Source organism: Clarias gariepinus, unplaced genomic scaffold (genome assembly GCF_024256425.1).
Source record: "Clarias gariepinus isolate MV-2021 ecotype Netherlands unplaced genomic scaffold, CGAR_prim_01v2 scaffold_35, whole genome shotgun sequence".
Classification (NCBI taxonomy): domain Eukaryota; kingdom Metazoa; phylum Chordata; class Actinopteri; order Siluriformes; family Clariidae; genus Clarias; species Clarias gariepinus.
Window position 1 is genome coordinate 129,762 of NW_026521002.1, and position 19,543 is coordinate 149,304.

General features: G+C 40.6%; 1 protein-coding gene across 8 annotated transcripts; it reads left to right on the forward strand.

Moving 5' to 3' along the window:
• The first annotated feature begins 660 nt into the window (after positions 1-660).
• On the forward strand, positions 661-18,348 carry LOC128517116 (ecto-ADP-ribosyltransferase 5-like). Of its 8 annotated transcripts, none has more exons than XM_053490912.1 (6): positions 661-861; positions 14,393-14,550; positions 15,023-15,107; positions 15,205-15,291; positions 16,670-17,376; positions 17,526-18,348. In XM_053490912.1, exons 4-6 carry the CDS (start codon positions 15,226-15,228, stop codon positions 17,632-17,634), a joined length of 882 nt encoding a protein of 293 aa, XP_053346887.1. In that variant the 5' UTR covers positions 661-861; positions 14,393-14,550; positions 15,023-15,107; positions 15,205-15,225; the 3' UTR covers positions 17,635-18,348. The 8 variants fall into 8 exon arrangements, with proteins under 8 accessions (XP_053346887.1, XP_053346892.1, XP_053346888.1 ...); XM_053490917.1 differs by having other exon boundaries at positions 15,205-15,285; XM_053490914.1 differs by lacking the exon at positions 661-861 and adding an exon at positions 966-1,221.
• Positions 18,349-19,543: the final 1,195 nt, after the last annotated feature.

Consider the following 19,543-nt stretch of genomic DNA (forward strand, 5'->3'; position numbering starts at 1 on the left):
CATGTAGGTTGGAATAAGATGAGCCAAGCAGTGATTAAGCAGAGTGTCCCAAAGCAAAGTGTCCAGGCTAAATAGTTTATCTGCCAGGTTATGTAGTGCATCACTCACATTCGCCTGGGGTGGAATGTTAACACCAGCCAGAATAAAGACGGAAAAATCCCACAGGGAATAAAAGGATTTACAGTCTATAAACAATGATTCTACAGCCGGTTTGGGCTGAAGTATGTATTTAATACTGTGAGATCTGTACACCAACCATGATTCATGTAAAAGCACTAACTTTGCCACCTTTTGCTTTTCCAATAAGGAGTAGGACAGTATCCTCAGAGTGACTGTTAGAGTCAGGCAGGGACAGATGTACTGTTACTCTTCCATGCCTCAACATTATGATGGAAAAGTTCTTAAGAGGGGGTGTCGAGGTATCCAATATGTTGTTATTTGTCTAAGTTTAGTAGTTTTTTGCTCTTTGAAGCTGGGGTGCGACAGGAAAAGGAAGTTCTCTGCTCACCCCTGGAACAGATGCAGAGAGAACCAAAACACACTCAACAACCACAGAAGTGTGAAGTCACACAGTGTGTGAGTTAATCAACCTTATCATTTAAATGTCATGGGGTGTGTCACCCTTTAGAGATTATATAAAAAAGACGAGTACACAACAGAAGGTGATCACATGCATACGCGCACTGTGTTTAATTTTTCTTTTTAATTTCATTTGTTCTTCATCACTGTTATAAATAAACTTTAATAAAAGCGCTACCTCCCATTGTGAGGACGGTGCTAGCATCTGTTTTTTCCAACTTTCTTTTCTTGATTTCTGTGTGACTTCTGTGATCCCAAGGGAAAAGATCCTGCTTTTGGTTGGTGAGTAACTGATAACACCACATCTGACATTAATAAAGATTTTTATTTTTATCATTTAAACCCAAACAATATCCAAACCTCAGATTTAATAAAAAAAAAAAAAAAAGTTTTTTTAAAGAATAGATCATGCCATAAAATGCAATAAAATATTTTATGCTTTATTTTAAAAATAATAATAATAAAACCTAAACCCAGTAGACCCAGACTGGAGAAGGGCATTGAGTCGAGTCCTTTCTGTATGTACATGAAGAAATTCTGTTCTATCTGTCTGCACTGTAGAAACACCCACACACACACACACACTCTTTACATATCTGAAACTGGGACTGGAGACAAGCTGCTGAACTCTCACGCTCTAAAGTAAGGCTTATTTCTCCTTATTGACTAGAATCTGCTTTCATACACTGTATTTAAATATTGTAATCCTGGTGCTGTGGGAGAAGAGTGTGTAATGTTAAAGCTGTTGTAGAGGGTGAGGTTGAAGCCCTTCCCTCAGTGTGTACACTACCAGTCTAAATTTCAACACACCTTTTTTCTTTATTTTTATTGTTTTCACCATTGGACTACAATAGAGACTTTAAAATTATATAGATCTTTTAAAATTTTTTAATAAAGTAGTTAACAACAAATGTGGTAAATAAACTAAATTTGTTTTATATTTTTGATTCTGCAAAGTTGCCAGCTTTTGCTTTGATGCCAGATTTGCACGCTCTTGGGATTCTCTCTCTCAGCCTCAGACTCAGAGAGAGCGTCCTCATAATTACCTTGCGTATCATTTAGTTTTTTTTTTTTTTTTTTTTACAACACCAGTGCCAAATTGATACTTGGTCTAAAACAGTACTGGTCTTTAAACCAATAGAAAAAAGCCACAAAATAGCTGGATAACATTAATAACAGATAAAAACAACTTTTTATTGGGGGAAAAATATATATATTTAAATTACAATTAATATAATATGATACAAAACACAACTTATTTACAAACTACCTAACCACAATAATTTAACACCAATAACCAACGTTACAGTAGTTGGTATTCTTGGTCTGCTACAAATCAGCTTTAAATGTCAGTAATTCTTTTGCAAAAATATGACCGTATTTGCTTTATCCAGTAAAACACGACACCTCTCCTGACTTTACTAGTGGTGGTGTGACTGAGGACAGACAAACACACACACATATATATACACACACTGCCAGCTGATGTGCATATACTGTTAAACACGCTGCATCCCACTGCTTTTAACTTCATCCAGTGTTTCTTCAAATGTTTCATTAGGTTTAATGTGTTCCTCTTTTTACACGCAAAAGACGTGTGTTTTAGCTTAGCAAATTAACGCTACAGTACCTTCTGCCATCAGAGCGAGTGTCATTACCGCGTGCATGCGCTGCATTCACACACACGTTTAAAGTCAGAATGTGAAAACAACATTCACACTCGTCGGGAAATGATTTTTTACATCCAAGTCAAACCTGTGAACTGAAAACCCTTCCAGGTGAATCTTATGAGAGGATGGTCTGAGTGTGCCAAGCTCTCATCAAAGCTACATATAACAATTTTAAACAATATAAAATATAAAACATATCCTGGGTTATTTCAAAAGTTTTATTTAATGAATAAATCTATACATGTTATTTCTTTGTTTGGGCGTCTTCATTATTAATTTATAATGCTGGAAATAATAAAAATAAAGAAAAACAAAAACACTAAAGGATAAGATGTCTCCAAGTGCTTGACTAACAGCATACAGTACACTCCTATCATAAAACCTGAATTTCATGGTATTACACAGATCTAATAACATAATTTGTACAGAAAACAAACACAAACATACACACACACACATTGTACATGTGTGACCTTCTTGATATATTTCTTTGACCCGGTTTGTCCCACCCTTCATAAACACACACACTCGGGACTTGGATGATGTTACAATTTATTTGGTTCCTACACACCGAGCTGGACACAGAGCAGTAGGAGACAAAACGGCAAGTTCAGTAATGTTACAGCTCCACCTATTCAGAACACGTTTTATTTCATTACACATTAACACATGGCAAAACAAGGTACATCAAAACGGAAATAAAAGTATCAAAATAACACAAACAAAAGGAAAACACCCTTGACAGATGAATTAATACCCATGCTGTTGAATACCTTTTAAACAGTGCCTGACATTCCCTGTGAAATTATATTTTTAACTTTTATTGTGGAGCTACAACAGATGCACATTACCCACAGCAGTTCTCCATAGTGCTACTGTAGACTGTTCAAACACAGGGGGAAACAGCGCCCCCGGCGGAACCAATAGGAAGCGCATTCACATTCACACAGGATTTCCTTACAGAACCTCAGAACCTTGTTACTGTACATATGTAACCCTCTTTATGTGCTGCCAGACGAGTCTGTCTCTGTCTCGTGTTTGGTGTGTAAGGAAGAAACAGCAAGCCAGCTTTCTTTCTTTCTTTCTTTCTTTCTTTCTTTCTTTCTTTCTTTCTTTCTTTCTCTCTGTCTTTCTCTCTCTCTTTGTTTAAATGATTTTCTTCACATTGGGCCTTAGTTGACAAACAGACAATCCCTTTTCATAAAAAAAACAACTTTGTCATTTTCTTTTCAATTACATAGAAATGTAAGTATAACAAAATAGTGAAAAAATATTACAAATGCATTCACAACTATATTAATTTAAATCCAACAATATAAAGCTCTCCAAAAGAACTAATTAACTACTAAAACATACAATATTGTCTATAGTGTATAACCAAAATGACCAAGAATGATGTCACATCTCTTTCGATAAATGTTCCATAAATAAAATAATTAATTCAAATAATGTTGACGGTTAACATAAATAGCATCATTATACCTTGTCATAGGAAAAAACAACACTGAGGCTAATCAACAAGCTCAACAATTTAGAGAAGGGACCCCATCACACAATGACTCACACAATCTTTCTTTCGAAAGACAAGCAAAATCTTTTGTGGAGTTGCAGGTAATCATCTCCTCTGCTGGGTCTTAGTGCGCGTCTCGCACTGGTGTAATCAACATCCCTTTCAAAGGCTACACTCAAAGCTGCGTGAAAATGCTATGGGAACATCTTGTCATGTTGCCGGTTGTGAAGCATGTGTGTATCAAACACGCCAAATTTTGGCTTATATAACCTCGGTCAGGTGACGTCATCTGATTAGACACACCTGCAGGTTATAAATACAAGTGAACCGGAAACATTCCTCAAATCTTTTTCTTTACCGCATTGTGTGTGTGTGTGTGTGTCAGCTAAAGCATACTAAAATATAAACAAGCAGAATTAAAACTCATAAAACTCGCACCCTTTTGGAGGGCGATATGCATACGTTCTGCTTCGAATGTTTGGGTGAGAAGCACGCTCTCAAAGGGCTTAATGGAGAGTATGAGCACTGTGATCTTTTACCCATGAAGCTGCTTCGCACTCCTCGCGTTCTTTAGGGAACCAGGAGCCATGCTACACTCATGGGGATCACAAGCAGATCTGGCCGAGGCACGAGAGACAGAGCCCCTCTTTTCTCTCACCCTCTCCCCCGATCCCGAAGTCTCTCCTTCCACTTCACGAGTTGAAGAGATTCGTTCTTCTGCTTCTGTGAAAATGGAAGTAGCTTCCTCAGAACGATCGTCTAAAAATTATAGAAAGATAAAGTCATAACGTGCACAGCTGAACGACTGCATATTGATTGGCCACAGGACCAGGCTCACCCAAAACAATGTAAATTAGATGACAGATTTCTGTCGGGTGGCCAGGAGATGGAGCCACAACGCTGATATTCTTTGATGTCTTTGATGACCTCCACAACGAAATATCTCATTCTTGGAATAAGCCTTTTTCTTCCCGTATTTTTGTACCATCGACTTTCGAACATCCATTCGAACATCGTTGATGCAAAAGCACGAGGTTATGTGGTGATGCCCCAGATAAAAGAGATGCTTGCGGGCTATCTCTCCCCTGGAACATCATCCTCATTAAAGAAACCAACACTTCCCTCCAAGCCGTGTAGAACTTCTTCCACCCTGGTGAGGAAAGCGTTCCAAGCAGCAGGTCAGGCCGGCGCTTCCTTGCACACCATGGCGGATTTGCAGGTGTATCGGGCTGATCTGCTGAAAGATTTGAGCACGAGCGGCACATGGAATCACGAAGCATTCACTGAATTACGCTGGGCTACTGATTTATCCCTGCGTGCGACTAAACAGACAGCCCGTGCAATCGGCCGTTCTATGGCCTCTTTGGTGACCGCTGAAAGACACCTGTGGTTGAATCTGACAGGCATCAAGGACAAGGATCGAACATTCCTCCTTGATGCCCCTGTCTCACCTTCCAGCATATTTGGCGACACTGTGAACTCCGTCGCCACTAGATTTACTCGTCGCCCCACACAGGCCACACTGTCTTTTTTTCAAAGAAAAGCCTACATGCCCAGGACTGTAGGGGTGATCCCCCCCCAGGGAGCGGCACGCAACGCTTTTTCCTTTAAGAGCATGCCCCCCCCGGACACCCCCAGGAGGTCGGTGTTCAGTTTCCGCCGCCTCTGGTGTTTCGGAGTACACCGCCCCTTCAGAGATATGTTAGTGCCTCGGTTATATCCTGCTATATTCCAGGATGCCGAACCACTAACAGCCCCCCTCCCCCCTGCGTACTAAAACTCGTACCCCTTTCGGAAAACCTGGCAGCGTGGAAGCTACTGCCAGGAATATCTTCCTGGGTGCTAAAGACTGTAGAGGAAGGCTGGAGTTTGCTCATCGCCCTCCGCATTTCAACGGCGTGGTCTACACTTCCGTGATACTGGAAAGGGTGCATCTGCTGAACTCCGAACTCCAGGCGTTGCTGGAGAAGGAAGCCATAGAACAGGTTCCTCCTCCAGACAGGAAGTCAGGCTACTACAGTCGTTATTTCCTGGTCACTTCACAGACCTTGTCACACTGGGTGAGAGATGCTATTGCTCTCTCCTATGGGGCGCGTGGGCTCACTTCGCCTCTATGAATCAGGGCTCATTCAACCAGGGGAATTGCTTCATCTATTGCACTAGCAGGAGGTATTCCCCTGCAACAAGTGTGTGACGCGGCAGGCTGGTCCTCTCCGCACACAATTGTTAGATTTTATAGTCTGGATGTTCCTGTCACTCCGGGCTCACGAGTCCTTGAGTCAGCTTCCCAGACATAGTTCTGAGACCTTCTCGGCCTTGTATGCACACGCTACACAATGCGGGGTCCAGACACTTGCAGTGCGCCGACGTTGGTACTCTCCTTCCCATAGCGTTTTCACGCAGCATCGAGTGTAGCCTTTGAAAGTGAACGTCTCGGGTTACTTTGCTGTAACCCTGTTCCCTGAAAAGGCGGGAACGAGATGCTGCATCCCAATGCCGCACTTCCCATGTGACCAGACGTCCGTTTAGACAAATCAATCTGAGGAATGTTTCCGGTTCACTTCTATTTCAATTCAATTCAATTCAGTTTTATTTGTATAGCAATTGTCATTGCCACAAAGCAGCTTTACACAATCAAAAGAATTATTTAAGTTTGTATGAAATGTGAATTTGTATGAATCAAAATGGTCAGTTTGTCCCTGGTGAGCAAGCCGAGGGCGACAGTGGCAAGGAAAAACTCCCTGAGATGGCCCATCCCATCCTCATTTGGGTGAAACAGAAAGCAGTAAATGATCTGCATTTATACAGTGTGTAGGGTGGGAGGCAGTTCAGCTATAATAGCTGATGTTAATTGATGTTAATATGGAGTCCAGGTAGTTATTGAAGACTCAGTTAGACTTGTAAGAAGTTCCAGTCCTGAACTATCGAACTGTCAAGTCCCCAGAGAAACAGTTGCCAACACCAGTCAAGGCCAGAACCATTTTCTAGGTAGAGAGAATCATTCCCAGACACCAGACGCATCCCAAAGAGCCAGACGCATCCCAAAGAGAGCTATTTATAACCTGCAGGTGCGTCTAATCAGATAACGTCACCTGACCGAGGTTATTTAGGCCAAAATTCGACGTGTTTGATACACACATGCTTCACAACCGGCAAAATGAAAAGATATTCCCATAGCGTTTTCACGCAGCATCTCGTTCCCGCCCTTTCAGGGAACAGGGTTACAGCAAAGTAACCCGAGTAACCCCATTTTCTCTCTCTATCAGCCTGTCATTAGGTGTGTGTGCACGAGCATCATTGGACACCATGCCCCTTCACACACACACACACACCTTCTCCTCGCACCTTAACACACACACTCTGCTAAATACAGAAATACTGCTCTGTCATGATTCTTTTCAAAGGTAAAGTGCAGGTTAATTAATTTTTTTTTTTTACTTTACAGCAGTGATTTCATTAGCATGCGTTATTAGCAATGTTTCTTGCTAAAAAATTTTTTATAAAACAGTCTTTCTGTTAGTGTGTGTGTGTGTGTGTGTGTGTGTGTGTGAAACTCAGAAAAGAGAGGAAGGTTTATTCTGTAGGAAGAGAAGAGGGGTGTCTGATTCATCCTTTCCTCTTACTTTAGCTTCACACACACACACACACACACACACACACACACACACACACACACACATTCTCTGAAACACTTATCTGTCTGGATTTATTTTTATTTTTTCAAGGTAAAGTGCAGGTTAATTTGTTTTATTTTCAGTGAATATTTTGTATTAATTATTTTTGTGGGGTTTTTTTTTTTGGAACGAATCCGGAACGAATTATGCTTGTAATCCAAGGTTTCACTATATATACCAAAATGTATATAAATATTTTCCTAAAATTAAAATATAACTATTATTAAAGACGTGAAAAGAAACATAGCCATATGCATGTGTTTGTCTTCACCTCATTTAAACTGTGTGTATTTGCTGAACATGGCACTCGTACGTCTTCGTACGTCGCTAACTCAGTTAGCTGGATTTGATTGTTGTGGATTTGTCCTGATCTTGGATTGTTTTGTTCTTCGATGCGCTTCTAGCATTTGTTGTCATAGCAACATATCCGTAAGCTTGAACCTACTCGGAGGCAGGTTTATTTCATGTAAACAGGATTTAGCCTGCGCCTGGGGGGGTCAGCGCATAACACGTGTTACAAAAAAAACCAAAAAATTGAGCCGCTCTTTTTCCATTCCGTCAACCAATCAAAGGGCTTGTGATCAGTTTATATACTGTCGATGCATATCGCCTTTTAAACCAATGCACGAGCGCGCAATAATCCTAGACAACTCAATCCAGATATACTAATCATCAACAACAGGTGAGCTCGAAGAACCGAATTAGCCCGATCGTAATTAGCACGATGATCTCATCTTAGATGTGTCAGTTTATCTCGGATGTGTCAAGCGACGTACGAAGAACGGACCCCTGGTGTCTCTCAGCTTGTTTACTTCAGAGTTAACTTCAGTCCTCCGTCCTCAGGTCTGCTGGCGCCCTCAAGTGGTCACATCTGGATAGTTCATCCTTTAAAGCGTACAGTTTATAGCTCAGTAATTCCATCCTGAATGTAAGTCCTTCTACATGTCTGTATTAAATCATGCGAGTGATTAACGCTGAACCATGTTGAGTGTTCTCTGACCTGAACTTCTTTGTCTCCTGTAAAGACGAGGACGTTAGCCGGTGTGATGGGAGGTGTGAGTGTGAGAGTGAGAGTCTTCATCCTCGTCACTGTGTTCTCCCTCAGTGTAAGAGTAAGATCTTTATTTTACATAAACTCAGGCTCTTTCTCCCACAGCACTGTTCAGCGGTTCTGGATTGTGATTGGACAGAAGTTGTTGATTCGTTTTCTTTAACAGTGGCTCTGACAAGTCACTAGTGATTTTACACACACAATTTACCCAGGACCGCCAGCGGGAACATGGTGAAGTCTGGACCAAGGGTGGCATGCTGGTGGAGCTTCCTTCTCTCTCTGATGGTTTATCACCTTCTTGCTGATCGCGATGCTGATGTGTTCCGCTGTAGAATGTGGTCAGTTGTAAGTTCTGAAAAAAACAGAAGTCTTGAAGGGATTTACTGTAAAAATAAGAGCCTACAGTAACTCCACATGAACTGTGTGTGATCTGGCAGAAGAACATTGAGCAGACAGATACAGCAGAGAGGAGGATGTAAATGACTTACACTACTGATGTTCATCTCTGGAGCTCCAGATTATAGAGTCGATTGTGAAGCAGCTCAGATTCAGCTGCACACTTTACCCAGGGGCAAATGGAGTTAAAGCCATCATGTTAGAAATGATTTGTCTCCTTGGTGTTGTACTTCCTTTACCTTTTCCTGAACTGACGCCTGGCCCTTTAATCTGTCCCGAGGTTTTATTTTCCCCTCTCAGTGCTTCAACAGAATCTGTGTGAAGTTGGAATTTGTTAGCTTTTGTACAAAACCAACAGCTACTGATACTCTGTGGGAAAATAAATATGTGAAGGAGAACTTGTAGTTGAGTCCATCACATTGTATTCTCTATTGGGTTTATGTGCATGCTGTTGTATTCTCCAGGTGAGAGCGGAGGAGAAGACGCTGGACATGGCTCCTGATGCAGTAGATGACGACTTCTCACAGTGTCGAGACAAAATGCTGAAGGCTGTTACTGAACCGGACGGCCTGCTGCAGAAGGAACTCAATGCTAATAAAGAGTTTAAGGATGTGTGGAATAAACACAGTGGAGGGTGCACAAAGAACATTCCTGGTGGAACATCTCACCACATCAGTGCTCTACAGGTCTATGCAAATTCTGGGACTAAATTCAGAAAAACATTCAATGACTTGGTTTACAGTAAAGGCAGCAATAACACGACCTACAGAGAGGAATTTCCCTTCAAGTCTCTTCACTTCCTCCTGACAGACTCCCTGCGACTGCTGAACCCCTCAAACCTCTGTCAGACGGTGTTCTACGGCACTGAAAACATCTACACAGCACGAACGGGGACTGAGGTCCGAATCGGGAAGTTCCTCCGAGCCCAAACTGGCAGAATTTCTGAAACTGAAGTAGTTTCAGAAGGAGGCACCTTGTTTAACATCACTTCCTGTTCGGTGGTTAATGTTGAAGAGAACACGTGTAAATCTGAGCACGTCCAGTGGCTTATTTCACCAGCCGAGGTCTTCACAGTGCAGAACGTCACAGATGTTGAATCTAGTGATGACACACCGTATAAAGAGATCACTTTAACACACTCACGCTTCCTCAGCAAACCCACCTGCTCCTTCTTCCACAGGTAAGATGATGACCTGCTGTAAGTTCAGGCAGTTATATGGGATTATGAAGGGGTTTTTCATCTTAGATTTTGTAACTTCAAACTATAAGCTTAAAGTCAGCGGTTAATTAGAGTGGATTGTTCCTCTAAAGTCTTTTTCTCTCTGTTTCCTGTGTGTCTGAAGGAACACTGCGGATGCTGCATCCTCCACCTCTCTGGCGTTTCCACTGCTGACCCTGATGGCCTCCTTGCTGAGTCACTTTACTGTGATGGAGTGATGCACATGTTCCTCTACACGTTCATATGAATTTATTAGAACTTTATTAAGGCTTGGGATCGTCATGTCACATCGTTACACATTTACATTAACAGCATTTGGCCGAAGCTCTTATCCAGAGCGATTCACATTTCATCTCATTACACATCTGAGCAGTTGAGGGTTTAGGGCCTCGATAAAGGGCCCAACAGGGGTAACTTGGTGGTGCTGGGTGCTGACCCCATGTGAAATCCGCCATGTTAGATGCTACGTGTTCATACACACTAGAAATCAGGTGCAGGTCATTTGTATTATTATTCATATTTTTTGTATACATAATTAAAGTAAGCAGACGTTCACATGACCATTAAAATAGACAAGAGAGCACTTAAAGGGTATGATTTGAATAAATAAGTAAATAAATATGTATCATCATCTTGGTTTTCAATTTGTTAGTAAAATGTAAACAATGCTTCTGCTGCTGTTTATCCATTGAGATCCTACACATTCACATTATGAGACAAAATTATAATCATCTATCATAGCTTTCATGTGGAGCGGTGATACTGACCAGCTAACGTTAACTCCACTACACACACACTCGATGTGTGTTCTTATCCTGTGTGTTAGTCCTGATTTAGTCGAGCGGCTCAGATATTATATTAGTAATTAATAGATTGATTGATGAATAAACAGCAGCAGAAGCATCGTCTTGGCTTGGTATCCTTTAGATGTGTGTGTGTGTGTGTGTGTGTGTGTGTGTGGGGTTGTGTGTGTGTGTGTGTGTGTGTGTGTGGGTGGGTGGGTGTGTGTGTGTGTGTGGTTGTGTGTGTGTGTGTGTGTGTGTGTGTGTGTCGGGTTAAATCCACCCAGCGAGAGGGAAAGTGTTTTAGTGAAAGGCTGTAATGAACTGGGTGATGTCATGTGTGTGAGGTCTAATACTAAACTCCAAACCCTTAACGCTTTCCAGCTGTGTGAAGGAAGTACGATGGTCTGAAGGTTCATTTTTCCAATGATAAACAGCACACTGGGTTTCTACAGATTTATTCTGTCATTTCATCACAGTTTAGTAGTGAAGACTTTATGATTCTTGTCTCTAAAAAAATGATAGTCTCAGGAAAAAAATAATGGGTTAAGGACTGTATAGAACCGTATAAACTCATCAACAATGTGTTTGTTAGATCCAATCCCAACTAGATTACTATAAGAAGTTATACACACAGCTGGGGAGCCGCTTAAATTTTTTGATTTATATCACGTCCCTAAATCTCTCAAGTTGGCAGTCACTAAGTCTAAGTGTTCTTAAAAAAGACAGACCGATTTCAAACCTTTACATCTAAAATATTAGAAAAGTGGTGCCAGCTCAAATATGCGCTTACTTACAGTACAGGAAAATCTTCTAAGAATTTTGGTCAGGTTTCAGGTCCCATCATAGTACAAAAACAGCATTAGTTAAAATCATGAATGATTTGTGTTTAGCTTCAGACCAAGGCTACATCTCGATACTCATCTTACTTGATCTTATTGCTGGGGTTAGGGTTAATGCATACAGTAATATTCTCATAGATCGCTTACAAAATCACATAGGTATTTGGGGACAGGCATTAAAATGGTTTAGATCATACCGGTCTGATCGATACCATTTTGTAGATCTGAATGGAGAACTGTCTGGTGTAATGCCAGTGAAATATGGGGTCCCACAAGGTTCAGTTTTAGGACCTCTGCTGTTCTCAATATACATGCTTCCCCTGGGTAACATCATTAGAAGGCATGGGATTAGTTTCCACTGCTATGCTGATGAAACCCAGTTATACATCTCATCAAAACCAAATGAAATATCCAAGTTGTCTAGACTACCTGAGTGTGTTCAAGAGATAAAAGATTGGATGAACAATAATTTTCTCTTACTAAATGCAGATAAGACAGAAATATCACTTATTGGTCCAAAATCCAGTACACAACAGCTTTCACAATTCAGCCTGCGTTTAGAAGGATGTACTGTTACTACCAGCTCAACAGTAAAAGACCTGGGCGTAATATTAGACAGTAACTTGTCCTTTGAAAAGCTAGTTCATGCATTCATGACCTCGAGACTGGACTATTGTAATGCATTACTAGGTGGTTGTCCTGCATCCTCAATAAACAAGCTACAGTTAGTCCAAAATGCAGCCGCCAGGGTTCTCACTAGATCCAGAAAATATGATCATATAACCCCAATATTATCATCTCTGCACTGGCTACCTGTTCAGTTTAGAATTAATTACAGAATAGTATTACTTACATACAAGGCTTTAAATGGTTTAGCTCCCACATACCTAACCAGTCTTCTGATACGCTATAATCCACCACGCTCCTTAAGATCACAAAACTCTGGACTTATTGTAATTCCCAGAATTTTAAAATCTACAAAAGGGGGCAGGGCATTTTCATATTTAGCTCCAAAACTTTGGAATAGCCTTCCAGACAGTGTTCGGGGCTCAGACACAGTTTCCCAGTTCAAAAGTAGACTCGAGACGCATCTCTTTAATCTGGCATACGCGTAACTCATCCCATAACCTCATACTTCAGTACATCTACTGTAAATGCACACTCCTATCTAGTGCTGCTAATATCATAAACGGCATCTACACTAATTCTTTCCCACCTGTACTTCCTATCTCTACCCATCCCGAGACATCTGGAGATTGTGCCAGCTTCAGTAGATAAAGGCCAACCCTGCGAGGATCCTGAGGCATCCAGAGACGGACCAGCTCCAGCTGGATTCTGCTCCATTATGGTTTGGGTTTATCAAAGGAATGATGTCAACCTTATGTGGACTTCGAGGATGACAACAACCTCCTAATTAACACACACACTAACATTCTACAGTGCATCTGCTGTTCTACATCACACTGTAGACGGTACATAACTGCAGAAAGGACATTGTTCATATCACACCCGGTGTTTAGAATAATCCATAATCACACTCAAGTGTCACTCAAATGAGGAGGGGTTCCCAGTTTAGTCTGGTTCTTCTCAAGGTGTCTTCCTCACAGATGCCTCAGTGTTCATTGGTAAAAGCGCTATACAAATTAATTTTAATTTAATTTTAATTGAGAGGTTAAAAAGCAGAAAACTGTTGAAAAATGTTTCCTCAGCACTTTTGGGTTTCCTCTAAAAACATTTAAATTGGTGACTTTACACTTATTTCCCTGTGTGTGTGTGTGTGTGTGTGTGTGGTGATAGATCCACCTGATGCCGAGTGTTAAACAGATATTCCAATGAAGGTGTTTAAACTCTAAACACACATCCTCTTTTCACGACCCAAAACACAGTAGTGCAGGAGGTGGAGCTTTCTGAACTCACCGTGGGATGATTGACAGGACAATAGCCCCGCCTCCTCCTCCTGATTGGTTAGATGTAGGTGTGGTTTCTCTGGTTTCCCCGAGCAGCACCGAGGTCAGACTTTCTCCTCTGAGACCATGCTTTTGCCAAATATTACACAACACACACACACACACACACACACACACACACACAGTTGCTCAGGTCCATCTTTTAGAATCCTGTAAGGAACATTCCAGGAACTTCTGGAAAAACATTTTGTGCTGTGAAAGTTCTGCTTTTATTAAACACACACACACACACACAAACACACACACACACACACACACACACACACACACACACACACACAATCTAATAGTTATCTAGTACATTAATTTAAACATGGATTCATTGATACATTAATGTATTATTTATTTAATAAAAACACATATACATATGGAATTGATCAGCAAATATTTTATTTTTTCATTAATCAGCCCAACCCATTAATTTAAACCCAAACTCTATCAACTATATATATTTTTTGGCTGTTTTTATAAAGAATAAACCATGCCATAAATTCTCTACAATATCTGAAGTATATAATATAAAGTATATAATGGGATCTGACCCCAGCAGGCAGCGGGAGGTGAGGTGTGGAAGGGCGTTGTTTCTGAGTCGAGTCCTTTCTGTATGTACATGAAGGAGTTCTGTTCCCTCTGTATACACTGTAGAAACACACACACACACACACACACTCTTTACATTCATCTCATCTCATCTCATTCCAGTCTGAGGTTGAAACTGTAAAGCAGTCCAGTTTGTGACTCGTGACCCAGTTCCATGTGGTTACTGGATTACAGCCCACACGGCTGCACTGGAGAATCCTGCACTAAATCTTCTCATTCCCCGGGACTGGAGACAAGCTGCTGAACCCTCACGCTCTAAAGTAAGGCTTCTTTCTCCTTATTGACTAGAATCTGCTTTCATACACTGTATTTAAATATTGTAATCCTGGTGCTGTGGGAGAAGAGTGTGTAATATTAAAGCTGTTAATGGGGTTGAAGCCCTTCCCTCAGTGTGTACTCTCACATCTGAAAACCTGTGCTAGTTATACACACACCAGTGTTCTAGCATCACACACACACACCCATTAATATTATTCCCATAAAGAATAAACGTATCATTTGGAATAAACCATACGTTGGTACCGAGGATAGATTTGGTGTAACATAAGTTTAAACTCAGGGAAAGACTTTACGCTCAGCCTGTGTTTGTCTTCACCTCATTTAAACTCTGTGTTTATGCTGAACATGGCACGCGCTCAGGTTTAATAAACCAGTTAAAAAGTGCTGTCCTGTCACACACTGGTGTCTCTCAGCTTGTTTACTTCAGAGTTAACTTCAGTCCTCCGTCCTCAGGTCTGCTGGCGCCCTCAAGTGGTCACATCTGGATAGTTCATCCTTTAAAGCGTACAGTTTATAGCTCAGTAATTCCATCCTGAATGTAAGTCCTTCTACATGTCTGTATTAAATCATGCAAGTGATTAACGCTGAACCATGTTGAGTGTTCTCTGACCTGAACTTCTTTGTCTCCTGTAAAGACGAGGACGTGAGCCGGTGTGATGGGAGGTGTGAGTGTGAGAGTGCTCGTCTTCATCCTCGTCACTGTGTTCTCACTCAGTGTAAGAGTAAGATCTTTATTTTACATCAACTCAGGCTCTTTCTCCCACAGCACTGTTCAGCGGTTCTGGATTGTGATTGGACAGAAGTTGTTGACACACACACACACACACACACACACAAACAATAAAATTAGATGTCAACTATGTTAAGCCTGATCATAACCTGTAGGATCAGAACACAAATGCACAGGATGACCATTGACCTTCCACAGCCTTGATGAAAATGAGAAAAACATTGAGGTAGGAACGTTGCTGAATCTGGGTTTGTATGAGAACCGGTCAGGAACTACAGCAGCCTGATGGAAACCAGTATTGTCCTAGTGTATCATGGCTGCTCTGGCTTTGCTGGCTTCCTCTGGTGTAGTCAGTACACACAATCTCACAAATTATCCAAGAATGCCAGCAGGAGCATGGTGCAGTCTGGACCAAGGCTGGCATCCTGGTGGAAGCTTCAATTCAGTTAAAAATGTAAATCAGTTTTATTTGTATAGTGATTTTAACAATTGTCATTGTTGCAAAGCAACTTAACAGAATTAAACATTTATGAAAATAAATGAAGCTCAAGAGGAGGTTTATGGATGTGGTGTGGGAGCACAAATAGAAGGTTGAAGTGACGAGGAAAGATGTGGAGGAGTTAGATAGAGACAAATGCTCTGTTGTGGTGACACCCAACAGGAGCAGCCAAAACAGAAAAAAAGGATGATTGAAAGTCCTCAGAAAACAGCCGTCTGGACCAGCCAAGTCCAAGACCATTTTCATAGTAAAGTGAAACCATCTCCAGTCACCAGATGTATCCGAAGCAGACAACATGGGTCACCATGTGACGAGATCTCCAACCAGAAACAGGGCACCAGGATGGGTCCAGAGGGCAGAAGTGGTCTGGATCCCTCTCTCTCTGATTGTTTATCGCCTTCCTGTAGATATTCCACATGCTGATGTGTTCTGCTGTAGAATGTGTTCAGTTGTTGAGATTCTGACTTCATCAACATCTGATCCTCATAATTTCTCCTTTGTATCTCAGTCAGGAGAATGATATTTCCATCTCTTCCTCTTCTGCTTCCATTTGTCAACTGTAAGTTCTGTAAAAGAAAAAGTTCTAATGGGATTTACTGTAAAAATAAAAGCATATAGTAACTCCAAATGATTTGTGTGTGTGATCTGGCATCTATAGGAAAGCAAGAAATGCAAATCTGTGACCCAGAAAAACAATAAAGAAAATCTGAGTTATATTGGAAGTAATTAAGAAACATTGTAATATCCTTAGAAATAAATATGTTGCAGGTCAACATATTTATTCTGCATCATGGCCTTGTGATGCAGAACTTTGTAGTTGGTCTCATTGTCTTCTCCATTGGGTTTATGTGCATGCTGTTGTATTCTCCAGGTGAGAGCAGAGGTGAAGAACCTGGACATGGCTTCTAATGCAGTCGACGATGCCTTCTCACAGTGTCGAGACAAAATGCTGAAGGCTGTTACTGAACCGGACGGCCTGCTGCAGAAGGAATTAAATGCTAGCAAAGAGTTTAAGGATTTATGGAGTAAACACAGTGGTGTGTGCAATAAGAACATTCCTGGTGGAACATTTTATCACATCGATGCTCTACAGGCTTATGCAAATTCTGATTCTAAATTCAGAAAAACCTTCAATGACTTGGTTTACAGCAAAGGCAGCACCTATAAAGAGACATTCCCCTTCAAGTCTCTTCACTTCCTGCTGACAGACTCTCTGCGACTGTTGAATCGCTCAAATCTCTGTAAGACGGTGTTCTACGCCACCAGTAACAGCTACACAGCACGAATAGGGAACGAGGTCCGTTTTGGGAAGTTCATCAAAGCCATAATCACCCTGAGCTCTGAAACTGAAGTTGTGGAGTTAGAAGGTGGAGGCACCTTGTTTAACATCACTTCCTGTTCGGTGGTTAATGTTGAAGAGAACACGTGTAAATCTGAGGAAGTCCAGTGTCTTATTTCTCCAACTGAGGTCTTCAAAGTGCAGAAAGTCAGAGATGTTAAAACCGAAGATGCCACTTATAAAGAGATCACTTTAACACACTTACGCTTTCTCAGCAAACACACCTGCTCCTTCTTCAGGTAGGTCAAGAAGATAGAAGTTAATTCTATTGGTTTTTAATTTAAACTCACAAAGTCTTTAACCATAATAACAACTGCAAAGATTAAAAAAAAAAGTCTGGTTTTTTTTTCTAAATGCTTTTTGTCTCATTTTGGGCTTGGATCTGAAGGTCAGATCTTCCTCCTGTTGGTTCCTCTGCTCCATTACTGAGTTTCAGGATTCTGGTGGCAGTGATCTTCTCCCTTCTGACAAGCCTTGTGCTCAAGTCCCTGCTCTAGATCTCAACAAGTTTTCATTTATTAAATCCAGAGTTTGTTCTTCTATGTTTTTGACATACTTTTCTTATTTAGTTCGCTAGATTAAATGTTTACAGGTTGGAGTTTGCTGTTCTGTAAACCTGCAGTCATGCATCAGGCTACCAGGCTGAGCTCTGAGCCGGGCAACATTCATTTACAAACACACAGCTTGGCATCTCAACATATTTTTATGTAAATCATCTCAATGGTCATGTGACCTTAGCAGCCGTTATGTTGGCTCTGTGGTCTTCTCATAATATCTCATCTCATTTCCTGTAAGCTTGAAGTTGAGTGTTTTGTAAGGAACACATTGAGAACTGATCTTTATCTTAAACTAGTGCTGGATCACATTCAGTTCTGTAAAGGAAGCAATTTTACTTCAATTAAACTTGTGATTAATGGGGTCATAACATTGTTCATGCACTAACACAATACAGTATAATATAATACAGTATAATATAATACAGTATAATATAATACAATATAATATAATACAGTATAATATAATACAATACAATATTACAGAATAGATCAGAATAGAATAGATTACTTTATTTAACGTTTTATTTCAACGCTGACCATCATCTCATTCATACATCTTCATATTAATGTTTTTGATTTACTGCTTTAATTGTCATTTATGTTACATCATATTTCATTCTTCAACAAAGATTAAAACAAAAACCTTAGAAATTATTTTTCAGTCTGCCTTCTCTATCTCTGATGTTTTTCTTTTTTTCATATAGTTTCATACAAAAAGGAAGAGTTTGGCATTGGACCAGCAGATAATAATAATAATAATAATAATAATAATAATAATAATAATAATAATAATAATAATATTATTATTATTATTATTATTATTATTATTATTATTATTGTGTGGTCAGAGTGTTAAACACAGGCTTTAGTGGACCGTCGTTAATCACGTTCTTCACTTTCCACTGGGTCAGGAATTCTGAAGAGTCTGAAGTAACATGGCTTTTAGCGCCACCTATAGAGCTTCCTCCTAGAGTCTCCTCAGCTTCCCTGTCCTTTAATCTTCTCCTTCCCTGACCAGTCACTTCCCCATTATAAAAGACTCTTAACATTGCTTTCTACTCTCCCTAGTTCTTGGGGATGTGCCACCATACTGTGCTCGACAGTCTCACTTTCCAGGCATTCCTCACAAAATCCTGTATAAACAGTGTGCTATTAAGGTTCCTCTGTCCATTTCTCAGTCTGATAATTAATAATCCCTCACCTGCTGCTGTCCTTTAATCTATCCTGTCCAGAATTATTCTGACATCACAGTGATAACCAGAGCCACAATCCAGAATTTGCATATTAAGACATGATGAGTCTGAAGTTGTGGAGACTCTTTTGTGACATCACAAACTGAGAACATTCATAGCTCAAATAAAGATGTTGTGAGAATAACACAGTCTTAGAGCAACTACAAAATGTTGCACTTAAGAGGCCTATAATAAACTTATTTTGTGAGAACTTTATCTTTTTTAATAACCTACAAGATTTTTTATTGAACTCCTTATTTATGATGTGATATTTTCAGAAAGCTTACAAAAGTTCAGTAAGTAAATACACACATTTCTGCACAGAGTGCCTCACATTCAGCCTGTGATCTGTGAGGTGTTGGGTGTGTTGCGCCCAGTGTGAGGTGTGAGGTGTCCATGGAACATTATTCATGCTCCTGAAGTTAAACAGTTCCTACAGTAGCAGCTCCTTAGACGGATGTCTCTACACAGTCCTAACACCTCATTAGAACATTTTCCTCATTTGTTTCTGTTTAGTCCACCTTTACCCCCTCTCTCTTCTTGCTTCTGCCTGTAGCTGCCCATTGGGCGACTTAAATGGCAATGTGGCCCATCAGAAGATGAAAAGGTCTGGAAAA

What these genes read in the sequence shown, in the direction of transcription:
- LOC128517116 (XM_053490912.1), top strand. Translation starts at nt 15,226, where the DNA reads ATGGGAGGTGTGAGTGTGAGAGTGCTCGTCTTCATCCTCGTCACTGTG. An exon ending in TGTTCTCACTCAGTGTAAGA is followed by an intron (nt 15,292 to 16,669) that starts GTAAGATCTTTA and finishes TGTATTCTCCAG; the next exon opens with GTGAGAGCAGAGGTGAAGAA. An exon ending in CACACCTGCTCCTTCTTCAG is followed by an intron (nt 17,377 to 17,525) that starts GTAGGTCAAGAA and finishes TTGGATCTGAAG; the next exon opens with GTCAGATCTTCCTCCTGTTG.